The sequence below is a fragment of the Cavia porcellus genome, unplaced genomic scaffold (assembly GCF_034190915.1).
Source record: "Cavia porcellus strain 051 isolate PalLab524CR breed Dunkin Hartley unplaced genomic scaffold, mCavPor4.1 scaffold_12, whole genome shotgun sequence".
Lineage (NCBI taxonomy): Eukaryota > Metazoa > Chordata > Mammalia > Rodentia > Caviidae > Cavia > Cavia porcellus.
Genome location: NW_026947495.1, coordinates 50,624,941 through 50,646,166, shown reverse-complemented (window position 1 = coordinate 50,646,166; position 21,226 = coordinate 50,624,941). Strand labels below are relative to the sequence as shown.

The following is a 21,226-nucleotide window of genomic DNA, read 5'->3' as shown; positions in this document are numbered from 1 at the left end:
ACTACATTCTGGGTCAATTATGATTCCTTAGGATTCTTAATAATATCATGTTCCTTCTCACTTCATGGGCTTTACATGTACAGTTTCTTCTTGCTCTTCTGTAGCTCTTACTGCTCTCTACTTAAATGTTACATACTTTGACACATCTACCTAATCATCCTTGCAAAATACATACAAATCTACATATAAGCACATTTATATGCTATTATGTGAGGCTCTTGCTATCTAATTTACATTTTCTTACATTTAAAATCTTATATTTATCTCACTTGTAATTACTTGTTATATTTACCTCCATCATAATTTAATAATTTATTGTTTAGTGATTGATTTAATGCTTATCTTCCCTGCTAAAATGTATGAAATACAAAAACAGAAATTAGGTATGCATTATTCACTGCTATAGCCTCAATACAGATCAACAGCTTAATAAATATTTACTTTTTAAAGAATGAAACCATTGTTCATATATTAATTATGGCCAAAATATATTTTTATATACTTGCAATTTCTTTGATTTTATTGCATTGACTAGTTGCATTGCTTCTGTTACAAAAATTTATCTGGGTAACATGCTTGTTTTTGTTTGGGCGTCAGTTTTTGTAGAAGTGGGGGGTCAAACCCAAGACCTTGTGCAGATGAGGCAAATCTTCTACAACTGAACTATATATACAAATCATTTGGTATTTTGTTTTTTATCTTTTTTACAGGATGAAAACTTGCTTATTATTTTCAAAGTTTTTCTAGAAGATGTGATTTCAATAACAGTCACAATTCTTACCTACTTAAGAAGTATCCAGAAGTTCAGAATAAATATAGTCAATATGACAACCAATTTTTATTATTAGACTGAATACAACATAGATATTTATATGTCTATAGTAAAATAATGATTCAAATGTTTGTGTTAATATTCAATATTAACTGTATGAGAAACATCATTAAATATACTGATGAAGAAAACCAAAAAAAGCAAGTTAGATAAGGGTAAGTGTTATTAAAATAAGGAGAAAAGTACCTTTAGCCTATCTCAATTTAACTGCTCTGGATTTGTTGTTATTTTGTTTTTATAATATTCATTGCTTGGGAGTATACATTTTCAGAGCTTTTAGCATACTTATGCCAATTTTTAAATGCATATTTTAAACACAGAAATATAGAAAACAAGCAAAATGTTCTCAATGTATTTTTACAACATGAATAAACATTCCCTTCATACTTCTCAAGTGGAATATAGCCAGTAAAAATAATATAAAAAACAAAGTGAAATAATTTATATGAATCAGTCATTGAGATGTTACAAGACTGCAGAACAATTTTACTATCTGATTAACCAAGAAGACCCTAGGCCTACAGAATTTGTTAAATGGTGGAAAGCAAAGAAGTTGCAATAAAACAAGGAAAGTGAGGCTTACTTCTTATTATTGGATCTACTGAGTAAACAAAGCAGTGTCTTTATATTACTCCACTGTTCAGTGTGGTTGTGTTTTGCTCAGTCAATTCACTGGTTGTAGGTATTAAGTATATATTTCAGTTCTTTTAAGGACTACTGCACAATTACTTCTCTTGAATTGTTTAAAATCTGTTTGGGATATAAGATGAATACATACTAGTAAATAATAAAAAAGATGATCATGAACTAAGTACTAATTTATCTGGTACTTATGCTATAAGAATAAAGAACAGCAAAAATAAATGAAAATTACTATAGAAAGGGGTTTTCACAGGAAGAAGGAAGAAGGAAGTCAAGTCACATTAGCATTAGGAACATACATTTTTACTGTAAGTGATGAAAAAGATCCAAGATAACTGAAAACATTACTAATGTTTCAGTTTAGGCAATGGATTTAAAAACAGGATAATGTAAGAGAACATTTCAGAAACTGAAGTTCAAGATGAAGATCTGAAGTCAGTAAACCATTTCACGAGAGAAACATCAGATGAATTTTGAATACTGTTTTCCAAGAACTAAAGTCCAATAACGAGGTTTGTCAGACTAGGTTGTACCAAGTAATCAGCCTAAGTCCAAATAAGCAAACTGGTTCTGTAATAGTAAAACTGGAATACAAATGAATATTTCATTAAGGATAAACTTGGTTATATGATAGAAATATAGTTACCAGAAAGAGGAAAAAATCACACAGAGTGCTGGGATATCAGAGTTAGGGTTAACCTAAGTGTGAGCCCCGGCAGAAGTGACTAGACAAACCACTGTTGTTGGGTTCTTTCTGTTTCCACATGCTGAGATTAGTCTCCTAGAAATAAGTAGAACCACATCTCAAGAGGAGAAATTATGGATGCAGAAACACTATCCAAAATATAGAGCATTATATAACATAGCGACTGATATTGATGGGAGTGGTACTGGTGATGGTTATAATGATGACACACATTTAACTGCAAGAAATGCAGAGATTTAAAACTTGAAGAGAGAATAAGAAAATAATAAATGCCATCAACTCACAGTTTTCAGTATAGGAGCTAGTATTATAGGCTGAATATTCAAAAGACAATTTTGAGTATGCTGAATTGGAGAGAACCTTGAGACAACCTTGAGACAAACAAGTGAAGGTCACAAGGCAATTAAAGATTCAAGACTGGATTCTGGGAGAGGACAGAAAGGAGCATATAGGTGGCATTTAACTAACATATAAGTATTATGCAAGTATATATTATAAGTATATAGATTATAATAACTGAAAACTGAATAATAAAAAGAAAGCTCAAACACTGGAGAAATAATAGGGTTAAAATTTGGGAAAAGAAACAAGAGTTAACAAAAGAATCAGATAAGAAATAGGGAGATATGTAAGAGTATCAATATTGAACAAATGTTTAACGACCACCTTCCTTTTTTCAGGTACTGTCATAAGGATTGAATAAGATACATATAAATACAACATCTCTGCCCTTATGGAGCTTACATCTGATTGGGAGAGTAGTATTGCAGAAAACAAAGCAAAAAGGACTTTAAAAAGAAAGAGAATTCAATATCAGATGTTCTAGAGAACAGAGTAAGCCTAACCTGGTTAGCCTAATTCTATATCGTACTGGAATTCCAAGCTACATGTATTACTCTTATAACCACAAAATCATATTTTCACTTGAATTATAGTCTGTATTTTCAAGAAATGGTAATAAAAATACAATTTAAATAATTATATTGCTAGAGAAAAGCCAGTAGTAGAATCATAAATGGAAATTTAAAAGTTCTTTAAGAAACTTTTTATCTTTGCATTATTAATGATGTTACTCATATTACTTTAATTATTCACATACTAAGTAACCAGAGCCTTATGTAGGCTGTTTAAGACTTATTAGTGTTTCCGCTTATAAACCCTAGGTTACTTACTGCCTATCTTTAAAACCCTTGCCATAAAATAAACTTGAGGAAATAACACCTTCACAATAATGAATAAAGATGTTTTAACAGTGTGTGATATAGCACCAGATAGCAAATGACTTCTCTAAGACACAATGGTAACAGCAATGGTACAAGAAATAATTAACTATTAAAGTAAGGTAATATGTTCAACTATAGGAGATATTTATACTTGAGTTCAAACAGCTTATGTTAACTTGTCTCTATGTTTTCATTCTTTAAAACAAAAACAACTCCCTAGGTATTAGGCTATGTTCATAAAACTCTACTCACAATCCTTCTGCTAACATTTTTAACAGAGTTAGATTATATTTTGAGACTTAAATTATATTTAAATACAGCCAATAAGGATCATTCCATGCATATTTTTCTGTCTCTTGAAACTAAACTGCTTAAAATATTATGGCATATATCATAAATTGCAGTACTATCCAAATCATAAAGTATTCTTTAAGTTAATGTATTACTACCATATATTTTTGTGATAGTAACAGACAATACATCACAAGCATATGATAAATCAAGACAAAGGTCTCCTGCTATGTTTACTAAAATGGATAGTGGAAATAAAATGATAACAGAGAGATTTGCTTTAAGGTCTAGCTTCTTATCAGTCATTTCTCTAATATTCGGACACATCAAAATGATCTTTAAGAGACTGAAAACATTAGCCACAATTGTGAAAAGGCATTTGGGCTATGTAAAATCAACAAATGACTTAGATTCATTATAATATAAAAAGTCTATAAATCCATAAGAAAAATCAATTAAAAAGTACACCTTTAAGTACTTTATATAAAGTTATATCAAAATTAGAGTGGGAGGTTTAGCACAGCAGCATAAGCACCTGCCTGGCAAATGCAAGGTCTTGAGTTCAATATATGATATATTATCATATATATATATGATAATATATATATTATCAAAATGCCCAAAGAGCACATGCAATGCTGCTCACATTCAATGGCAATCAAGCAATACAAATTAAAAACAATGAATTTTCATTATACGTCTTACAAGATGAATAGCATTAAAGAGCCATTATGTTTCTATAAGCAAATATGAAATTACCAAATGTTAGTAAAGATGTAAAACATCTTTGCATTTTTACATAAGCTTACATTCTCTGTTGCAAAGTTTTCCAATTTTGAAAAACTCTTTGGTTTTATCCATTAATATTGAAAATATGCATAATATATGAATCTGTAATAAGTAATTTCATTCCTACATCTAAGAAATTTATAGGTGGACCAAAAACACATAAAAATATTCACTACAGGCTTACTCATAGTAGCTCCTAATTGCATATGCTATAAATTTCATGTATGGCATATAGCACATTAACATACTATACAATAATTAAAGCAAATAAGCTAAGGCTGTATCCAAAACAATGGTGAACTCCACAAATACAATATTGAGCAGTAAATGTCTCTTGGATGATTTCATCTATATAAAGCTTAAAAAGAAAAAAAAAAAGAACCAACCTGTATAAAAATACAGACCAGAGATCCTTTTGAGGAGGAGGAAAAATAGTGACTGAGATTAAGCACAGAAGGGATTCTGAAATGCTACCCCAGGTGGTGGTGACACAGATGTTGCTGAATCATAATTCAGTGCATTGTGTGTTTATATTTCTGTTTTAACACTTGTGAGTACTAGTCTTACACTGTACAATAAAATGAATTTAAGTAAAACATTTTGGCACTCTTGCATATCACCAGATCGGGAGTTAAAACAGGAACAAAAAGTTATTGCTTATCAAAAAATTGTTCTTTTCCAAACTTGCTTAATTTCTGCTGAAGTATTTGCACAATTTAGGATCTAAGCATAGAGAAACCAGTGTCTAATTTCAAGGTTGTGCCAGTACAGTGCCTTTGGCCATATTTTAAACACCAGTTTAACAGTCAGTGTTTTTTAGATTTATTTCTACTATTTATAGGTTAACTAATTGTACTTGGCATAATTTTACCATCTTTCTTGTAACACTCTTTGCTGGGAAGGTGAAGAGAAAATTCAATCTTAAATTGCTCTGAGTTTTACTCATTATCTTGATTTTCACTGACCTTATGATTATGCTTCAGTATGATCATTTTTAAAATTTCATATATGCTCTCACTTGAAAATACAATTTCAAATAAGGTAAGTTAAAATGACGTTAAAAACAACAAGATGCAAAGTTTTAGCAGTTTTCGTTTACTGGAGAATTTTTTTGCAGTAGAAAGGAGAATTAACTATCCATTATCTAGTTGTTTTGCAAATCCTTGCATTTATTAATTAAGAGCATCAAAATGAACTTATTTTCAGGTTTCCAAAGTTTTGTATAATCAAACATCATCACTACCACTACTACCCAACCAAAAGACCGGTCTAGCTTTGAACTAACCTACAAATCATATTCCAACCATTGGATCTAATGAACTTGAACCAGTCATTTCTTATCTGTGACACAAATATAATCTCATTTACCTATTAAAAAACAGCCTTTTTCTTTTACTTAAATCTAGCACTAACATAACCAGGCTCCCAACAGTACTGTATTACATGATTGGGTCATATAATAAAATAGAACTCTGTAGATACTGTTCATATATTTGCTCTATACATGACCCAATGACTTTTTAGAATGTCAAAACACAAACATTTCTTCAAAGACTTTTTGTTAAATCTGTCTGTTCCACAAATTTGTGACCAAATTATTCCATATCTTCATAGACCCACACTCCAGTCTATAACATAAAATCTCCAAATTCTCAGCAGAAAGACATGAGGATCCCAAGAATTCTCCTTTATCCTAAATCTCTTTGGAAGTTAAATTCTAAAATTTAGAGACATCCATGACAAGATCTTTTCAAAAATTGATTTAGAATTCTTCCAAGTAAAGTAAGTACTTATTAAGTGGTAAGATATTGCTCTCAGTATGGAAATCTCACAGTCCTCACTATTCAGGTTATCAAATCCAAAATCAAGAGAGGTAGTACATTGGTCTGTTTTCATCACTGGGACCACATACCCGACATACACTACTTACAGGAAAAAGGGTTATTTTGCTCATAGTTTGAGAGGATTCAGGCCATGACTGGCCATTCTAAGGTACAAGATGATGGTGAAAGGGCATGGGTGGAATGAAACTGCTTAGTTCATAGTGCTAGGAAGCAGAGCAGGGAAACAGTGCCAGAGAAAAAAAGTCCAGAGACCAGATATAGTACCAAAGGTCACACTTCCATGATCCACACAAACACCCCAGTCTCCTGGGAGGCTCCTGAGCAAATCAAGCTGACAAGATTAATTATCACAGATGATGCATAAAATTTGATTTCAGTCTCCACATATGAATGAGTATTTGATTGTCAAGGTAACTGAAATGATTATAGGATAAGCATTAAGGCAAATGATTATCCCTAAAGAAACTGTAAAATGAAAATGTTTTTCATACTGCTTAGAAACCAGTGAGGTGCCAAAAATTTGTCTCTGATAAAACAGATCTTAAATTTAACATCAACAGAGACACTTAGTTAGATTATAATAAATGATAGATACTTAGAGGATAAAGGAGGTTGTTCATATCCAAAAATAGTGGCTGACACATTAAAGGATAGAATCTGGGTCACTCGAATTATTTCCAACTTTCATCAAAAGAATAGTGAGAATTTTTTCAGGACCAGTGGTTCTACATATTAAAACCATCTGGGACTATTATTTTAAATACTATTGTCTAGGGAAACACCCAAGATATACTAAACAAAAGTCTTTGAAGGTAGGATCCATCATCAGTATCTTTATTTAAAGGTCCTTGACATATTCTAATGTAGAATATGATTTGACAAATATTGTTCTAGAATATTGCCTGCCAAATATATATTGCCTTCCATATATATATATATATATATATATATATATATATATATGGAAGTCAATATATATATATAAAATATATATTACCTCAGGATATTTGGATTCAAGAAGAGGTCTGGGTTGGAACCTAAAATTCCATATTTCTAACAAGCTCAAATATGATGTTAGTATTTCTGGTGCATGGACCATACATGGAACAGCAAAGTTTCTAGAACAGTAGCTCTCAACCATGCTGCACAGTAGAATCATCTGGGATACTTCTTTTTCTAAATACCCATGATTGGGCTGCAAGCATAAAGATTGGATTATCACGAGGCTTGAGCATTAATATGCTTTGAGCATTCTCAAGTACATTTAGTATCTAGAATGACTGTCCTAGAAAAACAGTATTAGTCACTTTTCTCCTACATGGAACACAGTATCAGATACTCACAACTTAAAAAAGGAAAGGTTCATTTTGGCTCACAATTAGTCTATAGTCTGCTAGCTCCAAGGCAGGACGGCATGGCCAAGGGGAATATGGGAGGAAATTTGCTCACCTCATTGTAACCTGGAAACAAAACAAGAGAGGAGCCAGAGGGGAAATATACCCTTCCACGTATATCACGATCCCAGTGATGTACCTTGTCAGACTAGGCCTCACCTTCTACTAGCAAGCTAGCTATATCTCCCTCGGGATTCAATTACCTCTCAAAAGAGCCCCTACAACAGCAAGAGGCCTTTGGGGGACATTCTTGATCAAAATCATAAGACTAACATAATGCATCAAGCCTCAGAAGAAAAAAAATAAAAAGAAGGTAGAGACAGAGGAAATGAGCAAATAGTGATAAACATAACTTGTTCACAAAACAATTGCATGATGATGTTAATAAATTTTCTCAAACACTAGAAATAATGACGAGTCACCATTAAAGCTTAATCCAAAGGTAAACCATTCTTAGAGTCTTAACAGGTAGTCTTTACTAACTATACTGAAGGGAAACTTGGCTAAGAAAAATTCTGCCCAACTATCTACTGTAACCCCAAATTCTATTTCATTAAATAGAAAATACCTGACTGTGCAAGAGATTATATATCCTTCACTCTCTGCCCAAGGACTCACAGAAAATTGAACTGTCCTTCAGTCATTCATGGCCAGGGTACCCAGAGTACTTTCTCTTATGTACTACTCCAATAATCATTCTCCCCCTGGCAGAAGTACATGTATTTGGAGAAGTTCAATAACAATAACTCTAGACAATAATGAACACAAAGAACTTACTGTATCAGCTTCTTAGGCAACCATAAGACCCAGTTAGACAAATATAGCACAGATATATCTTGCCTCGTTTAAAAATAAGCAAAAACAGAAATGTCAGGAATCTATAAAAAACACAAATCAATAATCTTATCAGACCAAAGAAGATCATAGGTCTGAAAGTTATTTAAATACAAAAAGGACACGTTCAGCTGGGGATCCTCAGTAGACCTATAAAGCATAGATCCTATCAAGTAGAAAAAAAAAGTAATTAAGAAAAGACAGAAGGAAATATAAGGGAAGTAAGACAAGAAACAAATTCAAGAAAAGTAAAAGTGTAGCAGCAAAATTAAAATCTATCATAGAAGTAATAAATTGCACAACTAATATTGCAAATAATTAAAAATGTAATATGAAAGAGTAACTTTAATGGAGGAAAAGTTCAAAGAGCAGACTTTGGAAATCCAAATATACAGATTATAATATTCTCAGTGAAGAGATCAGAGTAAATGGAATAGAATCAGACATAATAGGAAAATGTTCCTTATATATAAAAATATCAAGGTGTACAGATTGTGAATGCTTTTACCATTAGATGTCTCTCAGTAAGTTGTCTTATCTAAGAGAACACAGAAGAAAATGTATAAACGTTCAGATTTAAAAGATATTAATCTTTTTGAATTTTTAAAACTTTATTTAAAGAAATAAGAAAATTTTTTAAAAAACAAAATATGAGAAAAAAGTAGAATACAGAATTTTAAAAAATTAACATCATAAAATCACTAGTTGATATACTACATATTGTCATCTTAATGGTTGTTATAGTTAAAAAAATTAAAACATAAATAGTGGCTAGCCACTCAAAATTGACAATGCAATCTCTCTTCTGTTCAATGATCTAATAGAAATTTAGAAATATGATCATCTATCTTACACATTGTACATATCGTTATATCCTTTAGAGCATTTTCCTTCCCTTTCAATTTTACAATATCGATTATACTTTTTGGATCCCATTATTCTGTCAGTTCTTATTATTTATATACAAAGGAGACAATGTGATATTTACTAATGTGAGTCTTGTTTATTTCACTAATGAGGATATTCTCAAGTTGCCTTTATTTACCTATAAAGGCCTCAAGAGCATCCTTTTTATAGCTCTATAGTATTCCATTTATAAAAATACATTTTTTTCATCCACTCAACAGTTGACAGGCATCTTGGTTGTTTCCAAGATTTAGCTATCACAAATTGTGCTGCTATGAACATGGTAAACATATATCATTGTGACATGACCTTTTCAATTTTTCTGGGAAAATACTCAGGAGGGAAATAGCTGGATTGAATGGAACTTCCAATCCTAGTCTTTTGAGGAAGCTCCATACTGATTTCCACAGTGGTTGTACCAGTCTGCACTCCATGAACAGTATAAAAGTGTTCCTTTTTCCCCACATAATCGCCAACATTTGTTATCAGTTGTTTTCTTGATGGCAGCCATTCTTTCCCGGATGAGATGAAATCTCAATGCTGTTTTAATTTGCATTTCTCGAATGACCAGTGATGGTGACCATTTCCTCGTATATTTATTTTCCATTTGTATATCTTCATCTGAGAAGTATGTGTTCATCTCAGATGCCCATTTTTGGAGGGGGTCTTTGAATTTGGGGGCTTGATATTTTTCAGTTCTTTATATGTTCTGGATATAAGTCATTTGTCTGAGGGACTGTTGGCTACAATTCTTTCCCATTCTGTGAGGTTTTTTTTTTTCATTCTGTTGGTGATTTTTTGAAGTGCAAAACTCTTCATTAATATGAGATCCCAGTTGTTGATTCTTTGGAGTATTTCCTGTGCAGTTTGCATTTTATTCATGAATTCTCTCCCTATATCTATGTGTACAAGATTTTTACCTACCTTGTCCTCCATTAGATTCAGAGTTTCTGTTACAATTTTTGGATCCTTGATCCATTTTTTACTTTAGTTTAGTGTATGCTGATAAGCATGGGTCTATTTGTAGTCTTCAGCATGTGGAAAGCAAATTTTTCTAACACCATTTATTAAAGAGGTTATCTTTTTTCCAGTGAACATGTTTAGTTCCTTTGTCAAATATAAGGTGGCTGAGTGTCTTTGTAGTAGTGTTTACATCTTCTAATCTGTTCTGTTGATCCTCAGGTCTATTTCTTTGTAGTACCATGCTGATTTTATTTCTGTGGCTTTGTAGTATAGTTCTAAGTCAGGAATTGAGATGCCCCCTGTCTTGCCTTTGTTGCCCAGAATTGTCTATGCTATTCTAGGTTTCTTCTGTTTCCAAATGAATTTTAGGAATGTTTTCTCTAGATATGTTGATGGTATTTTGATTGGAATTGCGTTAAACCTGTATAACAGTTTTGGGAGTATGGCCATTTTCACAATGTTGGTTCTTTCTAGCCAAGAGCAAGGAATAGCCTTCCATTTTCTAATATCCTCTTCAATCTCCTTTTTAGTGTAGCATAATTTTCAGCATATAGGTCTTTTACATTCTTGGTTAGGCTGATTCCTAGGTATTTCATTTTTTAGGTGCTATTGTTTAAGGCAATATTTCCATAATTACTGTCTCATGGAGTTTTTTGTTTGTGTACAGGAATGCTACTGATTTTTGAGTCTGACTTTGTATCCAGCTATGCTGCTGAATTTGCTTATTAACTCTAGTAGTCTTTTAATGAAGTTTTTGGGGTCTTCTATGTATCACATCACCTGCAAATAATGAAAATTTTACTTCTTTTCCTATTTCTATTCTTTTTATTTCTCCCTCTTGTCTGATTGCTCTGGCTAATATTTCCTGAACTATATTGAATAGGAATGGTAATAGTAGACATCCTTGTCTTGTTCCTGATTTTAGAGTGAAGGCTTTCAGTTTTTGTCCATTTACTATAATGTTGGCAGTTGTTTTGTCATAGATCGCCTTTATGAGATTGCGGTTCATACCATCTATTTCAAGTTTCTTTCTGTAGGGTTTTTTTTAATCATGAAAAGATGTTGGACTTTATCAAAAGCTTTTTCTGCATCTATTGAGATGAATATATGATTTTTATTTTTGGCTCTGTTGATGTGGTGTATTACATTTATTGATTTGCATATGTTGAACCATCCCTGCATTCCTGCAATAAATCCCACCTAGTCGTGGTATATAATCTTCTTGATGACTTGTTGCATTCTATTTGCCAATATTTTATTGAGAATCTTTGCATCAATGTTCATTAGTGAGATTGATCTATAGATTTTTTTTTTTTTGGTTGAGTCTTTCTCTGGTTTTGGTATCAGTGATACTCGCCTCCAAGAATGAGTTAGGGAGGACTGCTTCCCTTTCAATTTCATTGAAAATTTTAAGGAGTATTGGCATTAAACCTTCTGTAAATCTCTTGCAGAATTCAGCCATGAGTCCATCAGGATCTGGGCTTTTCTTTGTTGGTAAGTTTTTAATCACATTTTTTATTTCAGTGGCTGATACTGGATTATTCAGAATTGCTATATCTTCTTGATTGAGCTTTGGTAGTTCATATGTTCCTAGAAGCCTATCCATTTCCTCTGTTTTCCACCCTATATGAGTAGAGATAGGTGTTCATGATCTTTTGAATTTCCACAGGATCTGTAGTAATTTCCCTGTTTTCAGTCCTTATTATGTGGATTAGAGTTTTTCTTTCTTTTTCTTGATAAGGTTGGCTGGGGATTTATCAATTTTGTTTATTCTCTAAAAAACCTGCTCATTGATTGATTCATCAGTTCTTTTGGGTTTTTTTTTTGTTTGTTTGTTTGTTTTTAGTTTCTATTGCATTAATTTCTGCTCTAATCTTTATAGTTTTCTCTCTTCTATGAGCTTTGGGTTTGACTTGCTCTTCCTTTTTCTAGAAGCTTGAAATGTAGCATTAGACTATTTATTTGTGTCCATTCCATTTTCTTGATGTGACTATTTATTGCTACATATTTCCTTCTTAGGACTGCTTTCATTGCATCCCATAGATTGCGATATGTTGTATCTGCATTTTCATTGTATTGTAGGTATTGTTTTATTTCTTCTTTAATTTCATCTGTAACCCACGGGTTATTCAAAAGGTTGTTATTTAATTTCCATGCATTTATGCAGGTTTTGCAGGGATTTTAGCCATTGATTTCCAATTTTAGTGCAGTATGATCAGATATTATGCATGGGATAATTTTCTCCCTTTGCAATAAGAATGTTTTATGGGTTAATATGTCATCTATTTTGGGGAATGTCCCATGTGCATCTGAGAAAAATATATATTCTGATGTTATTGGGTGAAACACTCTGTAAACATCCATTAAGTCCAATGACTCACAGGTATGATTCATTTCTGTTATTTCTTTGCTTACTTTTTGTCTAGTTGATCTATCTCTTTGTGACAGTGAAGTGTTAAGGTTTCCTACTACAACTGTGTTCTTGCACATTTGGTTTTTCATGTCCATTAGTATTTGTCTTATGTAGTTGGGTGCTCCTGTATTTGGTGCAAATATATTTATAATTGTTAGTTCTTCCTCTTGTAGTTTTCTACTTACAAGTATGTAGTGACCTTCTTTATCTCTTTTAATATTTTAGGTTTGAAGTTCACTTTGTCTACAAACAGAATAGCTACCTCTGCTTTTTTCTGGGTTCTTGTTGCATGGAATACTGTTTTCCATCCTTTGACTTCTAATCTATGAGTTTCTTTTGAGTGAGATGTGTTTATTGTATACAGCATATTGTGGGATCCTGTTTCTTGATCCATCCTGTCAACCTGTTTCTTTTGAAAGGTGAATTGAACCCATTTACATTTATGAACATAACTGATATGTACTGGCTTGACTTTGCCATGTTTGCCATGTTTCCTATTGTTGGTTTCCTGCTTTTCTCTCTTGTTTAATTTTTTTGTCCAACCCGGTGGTTTCTTTCTGTTGTTGATCTGGAGATTGTGGTCATTTTCATCTCTATCTAGCATGTCTTTCAGTACTCTTTCTAGGGTTGGTGTGGTGGACATAAATTCCTTCAGTTGTTCTTTGTCATGGAAGTATCTTGTTTCTCCATTAAATTTGAAAGATAGTTTTTCTGGGTACATCAGTCTGAGTTGAAAGTGGTTTTTTTTAGGACTTGAAATACTTCACTCCAAGCTTGTCTTAACTTGAAGGTTTGTGCTGAAAAGTCTGCCATGATTCTAACAGGCTTTCCTTGACAGGTGAGTTGTGTCTTTTCTCTAACAGCTTTTAGTATTCTGTTTTTATGTTGTATGTCTGGGATCTTAATTATTACATATCTGGGTATAGATTTCTGTTGATTGTGACTGTTTGGCATTCTGTATTCCTCATTTATTGTATATCAATTTTTTTTCCCTATGTGTGGGAAATTTTCTGCTATTACTTCTTTGAATAGTTTAGTTATGTCGTTTGCATTGACTGCTGCATTTTCACTGATCCCTATTAGTCTTATATTGTTTCTCTTGGCATTGTCTTGAAGCTGCTGGATTGTCATTTCATACTGCCTTATTGTTTTTATAAGTTCTACCTTTCATGATCACTATCAGTGACCCTGTCTTCAAGGTCTGAAATTCTATCCTCAGCTTCATTTAAATGGTTTTGCCAGCTTTCAACAGAATTTTGCTTCTTAGATATCTCTGAATTTCTTTCGTGGATTCTGCTTGTTTTCTGCATTGTTCATTCAAAGTTTCAATCAATTTCCCATGCTCTTGTATTATTTTTTCATCTATTTCTTCTCTAACTATGTTAAGCAACTTATTTACTAAGGTTGTTATTTCTGTCTTTACATAAGACATTATTTCTAATTTGACTTCCTCTGTAGCCTCATCAATTTATTTCTTTACTTCTTTTGCTGTCTTTTCAGAGATTCCTGATGTGTTACTTTTGAAGTCTTCTATTTCAAGGTCACCTGTACTTGCTCCTGATGAACTAGATGTTTGAGATTGCATTTTGCCTTTTTGTTTTGTCATTTTCACCTTTTGGGTAAATATTTGGTTTTTCAATCCCAAAAGTCTCAACTGTCTGTAGTATGAATTTTAAGGTCCTACTATGTGGTTGATGTTTGTCCAATTGCTGGGTATCACAATGAAGAAGAGATCCAGTCACCTGAATTCCTCGAACAGGGCCTGTTGGGTGAGTCCTATATTCTTTCTGGGGTAACTAGCCTAGAAGTATTGATGTAGGTCAAGTCTTAGTTCTTGCTGTTGCTATGTCTTCAGGGTGTTGCAAGTCACCAGATATCCCAGTCTGTAGTGCTTGTGTCAGCTGAGGCCCTACGGTGTCACTGGGAGTCTCATAAGCTCTTTTAATTTTTTCCAAGTTGCTGGAGGCCTTATTGGCACACTCCTTAACCTGTCTGATGTTCTCTGTGTGGAGGAGGGATTACCCACTCTTGTGCCAGGTTCATTAAGGTCTTACAATTGGAGGGAGTTTCACTTTTGCTCCTATTTACCCACTGCAAACTTCTTTTTTAGGGGAAAACTCACCACACTGACTGGAGTCTGCTGAGGTCTTCTATTTGGGTGAAGGGTTCCTGAGTCTCCCATCCAGCCTGCACGGTAATCCACTGTAGTCTAAGGTTCTGGGAACAGGTGCTGGATCCAAAGATCAACTGCAATACTAAATCCAGGAGGCAGGTGGGTTCCCTAAGGGATAGGCCAGCAGCAGCAGTCCAAGATGTTTAATTCATGCCATGGGTGTCCCAGGCATTCCCAGTCAAGGGGTGGGCCCAGCAGCAGCAATCCAAGGTGACCCAGACCTGCTGGGGCCTCCCATATGTTCCCAGCCAAAGGGCAGGCTGAGCAGCAGCAGTCCAAGGCAACCCAAGCCTGCAAGGACAGGCCAGGTGTTCCCATGGAGAGGAAAAAATATAAATCTTTAAAAATGTAGAAATTAGATTTCTCTGCAACACTTAATAAAAATGGATATTGAATTTAAAAACCTATAAAATTTTTAAAATGAAGTTGTTACTTCCTTCATTAACGTGTATATGCCTTTAAATTACTTTATATCTAAATGACTAAAGGAAGAATGTGGACTTGAGGAACTGTTTAAAATTGGAGAGATTCTATCGTGTTTTACAAGGTGGTAAGAACAATCCATCTGAAAGTAACATATCCATTCATTTATTAATTGTGTATATTTCCAGTAACGATGTAAAATAATACAAAATAGCTATTGATTTATTAAGAAAACATAGAAGATTTTTGAGATATTGGCAAATAGACCTATATATGAATAGAAGGAAAATTAAGAGTTCTTTTGGAGGACATATTTTCTCTTTTAGTAGAAAGCCTATTGAGTGATGCTGAAAAAGTAAGATTTCATAGAATGATAAGGTTGAGAAAGAATCACATAAAAACAAAGGGACTGCTGGGAAATGGAAGATTCACTTGGGTCGTGAATTTATAATGATTGCAATCTGCCTGTTGAATGCCTATTTGCAGCACATTGTGTCTACTTGACAAGGCAAGGGCAAAGCAGGGACACGGAGGAACCTCAATGAAAGTGTGGTTTTTAAAAGGTGGGAGGTGTGAAGGTATGAATAAACCTGAATAAAGGCCCAACAATCTTAGAACACCAGCAAATTGTTAATGAAATGACTGTTTATAAAATCAGAATAGTGTAAGAGACAGAAAAAACCAATAACTTATTTTAAAGAGTAGAGAAGTCAAACAATCACACAAGAAACCAAGATAGAGAGAAGCTATTGTCAGAGATCTAGGTGAGCAGATTAGTGACCTGGGATAGAAAAATTATGAATGAATAGGTGAGCAAATTTAGTTGAATATAGGAATGTTCTATTTACAAAAAGTGTATATGGAATACCACAATATGTATTTTGTTGTTTTTACTAATTCCTGAATATCATGAGAACAATAAAGTCAAGGAGCAGAAAGCTAGATCCTTCGTTATATCATGTATATTGTTCTCATGATATTCAGGAATTAGTAAAAACAACAAAAATACATATTGTGGTTTTCCATATACACTTTTTGTAAATAGAACATTCAAAATCAAAGTGAAATGTGGACTGCATCAGCAATAGTATCAATAGAAACTTAATATAAGGGATTTTCCTTGGACTTTTTAAACTACTTAAAGCAAAGACTATTGTTTATTTAAATTAGCAAAAGCATGTACAACTCATCTTTACTATTTAACTGTGAAACTAAATCAATTTTCAATTTCACAAAGCAAATTCATAATGAAAAACAAAAATCAAACTTTCTCTCTTTCTCTTCTCCCTATCTGCCCAAAATTTTACAATTTTAGGAGTATCAGGTATTACTAATGATTATGAATTACAGAAGTATGTTATATTTAATGAAAACAAGAATGATGCTTACCAAAAGAAGGTGACTCTCTTCCATCCTCTAAGCCAGAATCTCTCTCTCTGTCTCTCTTTCTGTGTTTATGACCACGATGCCTGTGACGTCGATGGCTTTTTCTTCCTCCCAGAGGCACATGAACTCCAATAAATAGTGTTCGATGACCTTCATCAGGAAGTAAATGTACACATTAAACTTCATATTATTTCAGAGTGCATATGATTTACACATCAATGGAAACAGCTCAAGTCAATCCAGCAAGTTGTTTTTGAGTGCTTTGTTATGACATGTAAATCTTAGGACTTGGCACTATATTTTGCCATTATACTTAAGTAAGCATATCACTAATCTATCATAAACATTTATAGTACTAATTATTTTATATTTTATAATCATTAATTTATTAAAGGTCATCATTTATATTTATGCACCATATTTGAATTACACTCTTCTCATTAGAAAAATATTGTTTTGCCTTCTTCCTATATTTAACTATGTTATATTACCAATTACCTTTCCTTCAAAGTCAAGTTTACAAAAAAATCACTATTTCTAATAAAACAGATTTTATGTTGACTTGTCAAATTCCCTTCCATCTGTGGTGCATGATCTCATTGACAGCTCTCTTTTCCCTTACTTTCTCTGCTCATCCTTCTCCTCATGCTTTGTTTAATTCATATTACATTGTTTGCTGATTTTTAAACTATTTATCCATTCAAAATTGGAGATCTGAAGGACTCTGTCTTTGGACCCTTGATTTCAACTACTGTGCTACAGGCTCTAAGATCTATATATTGATGCCAGAATTTGCCCTTAGACTGCCAACCTACATTTGCACCTATGTGCTATGTATATTCACGTAGACATTCTTCCTACAGGCATGCCACATTCAGTACGTCTCTGAAACTCTGCCTTTCCTTTGTGCTCCAAGTATCAGCTACCTAGCATATCTCAGTGAATGTACCATCTATCCAATCCTCTCAAAGTTCATGTAATTTATCACCAGTTCCTGACTCCCAAATGACTCTTAAAAGCATTCTCAATGGTTACTATCTTAGTTTGGATGCTCATCTTTTCTCATCAAGACTATTAAAAGATCCCCCTTACTGGTTTTTTGTTTGTTTTGTTTTCAACTAACTTCAATCTTGTCCCAGCTCTTATTTATCCTAAATACTAATATCTTTCTTTTAAAAAAATTAACATTATTCACTTGCTTTAAATTTATTGATTACTCTCTATTGTCCATAGAATAAAAATTTTGATTCTCTAGACATTTAAAAAATACTTTAGATATTTAAATAAAATGTCTAAAATTTTTAGTGCTCCAAACAATATCTGTCCTCTGTTTATTTCTTCTAACATTAATTCATACACTACAGTTTTTTGTGTTTCTGCATCCCTAAACAGCCAGATGTTTTCCAGTTGTGTGTCTCTCTCTCTCTCTCTCTCTCTCTCTCTTCTCTCTCTCTCTCTCTCTCTCTCTCTCTCTCTCATTTGTTCTCTCTTTCTCTTTGTCTGTCTGTCTCTCTCTCTCTCTTTCTTTTTTCTTTTTGACCTGATGCTGTTCTATGGAACCAGAAATTAGCAAAGATTACTTGAGAAAGGCAGAATATCAAATGCAAGACTTGAGCTGGATGGCTAACTACAGAATCTAAGATAAAGAAACTTGACAAACTAGGTGACAAAAGACTTCAATAGCTAAACATCCAAAGAGGACTGAAAGGTGATTTCACTGAAAGCAAAAAGGTAGCACTGTAGCTGGGTGTGCAAGAAGAGTTATAAAAATGCAGAAGATGTACCCTTCAGGATAAAGGTAAGCTCTAGTAAGAGGCCATGCAAACAAGTTACTGCATATCATGTGCTCATTTACCACCTATACATCTTCTTTTGTGAGGTATCCTTGTATTTTCCCGCTTTGTAATTTTGTTGTTTTCTGCCATTTTAAGAGATCTTTGTATAATTTTGGATATGATATATCCAAACTTATATCTTTGGATATAAGTTCAGGCTACTATAACAAAACACTATAGGAGAGCTTAGACAACATAAATTTATTTCTCCCAGTTATAGAGGATCAGAAAGTTCAAGGCAGAGGGCTCTTTTTCTGGCTTGTAAATGAATGCTTTATTGCTGTATCTTCACGTGGCAGAAAAAGATATCCTCTGTTTTAAGGGCACTGACCCTATTCACAAGGTTTCTATCACCATGAATCAATTCTTTCTCAAATTACTTCTCACTTCCAAATGCCATCATATTGAGGATTAGGTCTTCAGCAAATGAACTTTGAAGGAGACATAAATATTTAATTCATACCACTCTGCCTCTGGTAAAATCCAAGGTCGCTTAAATTTTCCTTTTGTCTTTCAGAAACTTTATAATTTTGTGCTTTACATTAGGTCTATGATGTATTTTGAGCTACTTTTTGTGAAAAGTAAAAGATCTGAAGCTAATTCTGATCTAAAATTCTCATTGTGTAAAATCTAATTTAAATGCTTAATGCATTTATTCAGTTTTATCTAATTGAATTAAAAACCTACATCTACCAAAAAATCTGCATACAGATACTTACAGTAATTTTACTCACAACTGTCAGAAATCAGAAATCAGGAGGCACTTTAACATATGAGTGAATAAATTGAGATACATCCATATAATTATTACTCCACAATAAAAATAAATGAACTATCAGCTGCAAAAACACATAGAGGAAGCTTAAGTGATATCATTAAAAGTTAAAGATAGTTTTAAAGTGCTACATGCCCTATGAGACCCTATTTGACATCCTGGAAAAGATAAAACTCTAGAGGCAATAAATACCAGTAGATACCAGAAGTACAGGGAAAAGTTTAGGCATGAAGGAAGAGAGCATGGGGCACTTTTAAGGATGTTAAATTTTCCTGTCTGGCACTATAATAATGGATACATGTCATTAGACATTTGTCAGACCCACTGAACTATGAAACACAAAGTGAATGCTAATGTATACTATGGGCTTTAGTTAATAACAATCTATTAATATTGATTCAACTGTAACAAACGTACCCTACTAGTAAAAACATTAATAATATGAGAAACAGTGTACTAAAGAGAGGGCATATAAAGAAACTCTCCATATTTTCTGTGAAGTTTCATTGTAAATCTAAAATTGTTCCTAAAAGTAAAGCCTATTATTTTTTTAAAAAAGAAATTTATTTATAAGAAATCAGAAGTATAAACAAATATGGGAAGATTTATGTAAGCTATTACATTGGATATGAGAGAATTGTATGAGCACACTGACATACTGTGAGTATGTGGTAAGGGTTTTAACAGAAAAGGCTGCAAACCCAACCTACTTTGACAGCATCCTGATCTCAGACATAATATCACCAAACTTTGAGAAAATGAAAACTTAATTTCTGCTGTTTAACCCATCTGGCTTATGGCATTTTGTTACTGCAGCCTCAGATAGGTAATACAGAAGGGAATGCCTATGCCAAAATCTTTGTAGTGTAGTAATATTGTTTCATAAACCATATTATTAATGCTGTAAGATTTCATAAACATCTGATGAATATCAGTTAAGCTGAAAGTGTTCCTTTAGAAAAAATAAATGAATTATACAATAATGACTTATTTAGTAGGTATGTTTACACTTAAATTATGTCATTTTTTTCTTTATGAAAAAATCAGAAACAGAATATCTTTGTGTGTAAAGGTCAAAATACTTCCAAATTCTAGCAAAATTGGAAGTATATGGCATTCTAGTCTTGGAAGAAAATCTGAATATATATATATATATTTATTATATACAACATTTTTGAGATTAATTCTTACATGTGTAAATATCAATTGCATAATTCTAAAAATAAATATAGAACATTTATCTCAAAAACCACAAACTCAAAAAGTTTCTATATTTAGGTCTCTGTTCAGCATGTATCCAAGAAGATAAGTGAAAATTGGTCATTGTTTCAACAGTTTAAACATAATTAAAATGCACAAAAGGCCTTTTATCAATAAGAAAGGCTCAATTTTAGACAAGGAATTAAAGGAAAATATTTATGTGTATATGGTCCTATTTATTATTTTATTTACTAAGGCATCATGCTATGCAAGAAAACACAAAGTAGTAATTTAAAAACATGATCTCAGTGTTTGAATCAAATGGTTGCATGCAAATCTTGTCTCTGACAGGTATATTTATGCAACCTTGAAAAAAATTACTTTTTTCTTTCTCAATTACTTTATCAACAAAATGAAAATAGTAGTGCCTATATCATTCAGAAAGTGTTTTTTTTTATGATTCATAAAAGAAGATATTGAAAAAACTTTTCATGTTTTCAGTCCTACAACTGACAGGTCTGCTTAACTCCCCTAAATGTAAGCAGAGCAGGGGCACAGGAGTGTCGGGCGGTAATCAGTTCCCACCTCTGAAGTGTT

General features: G+C 32.8%; 1 protein-coding gene across 14 annotated transcripts in view; it reads right to left on the bottom strand.

The window, feature by feature from the left end:
- Slc4a10 (solute carrier family 4 member 10) overlaps window positions 1-21,226 on the bottom strand; it is a 288,459-nt gene that overhangs the window by 115,834 nt on the left and 151,399 nt on the right. For all 14 annotated transcript variants that reach the window (XM_063259159.1, XM_063259164.1, XM_063259163.1 and 11 more), the window contains one exon: window positions 16,823-16,969. In XM_063259159.1, coding sequence (XP_063115229.1) covers window positions 16,823-16,969 — 147 coding nt within the window. The remainder of the gene's footprint in view (window positions 1-16,822; window positions 16,970-21,226) is intronic.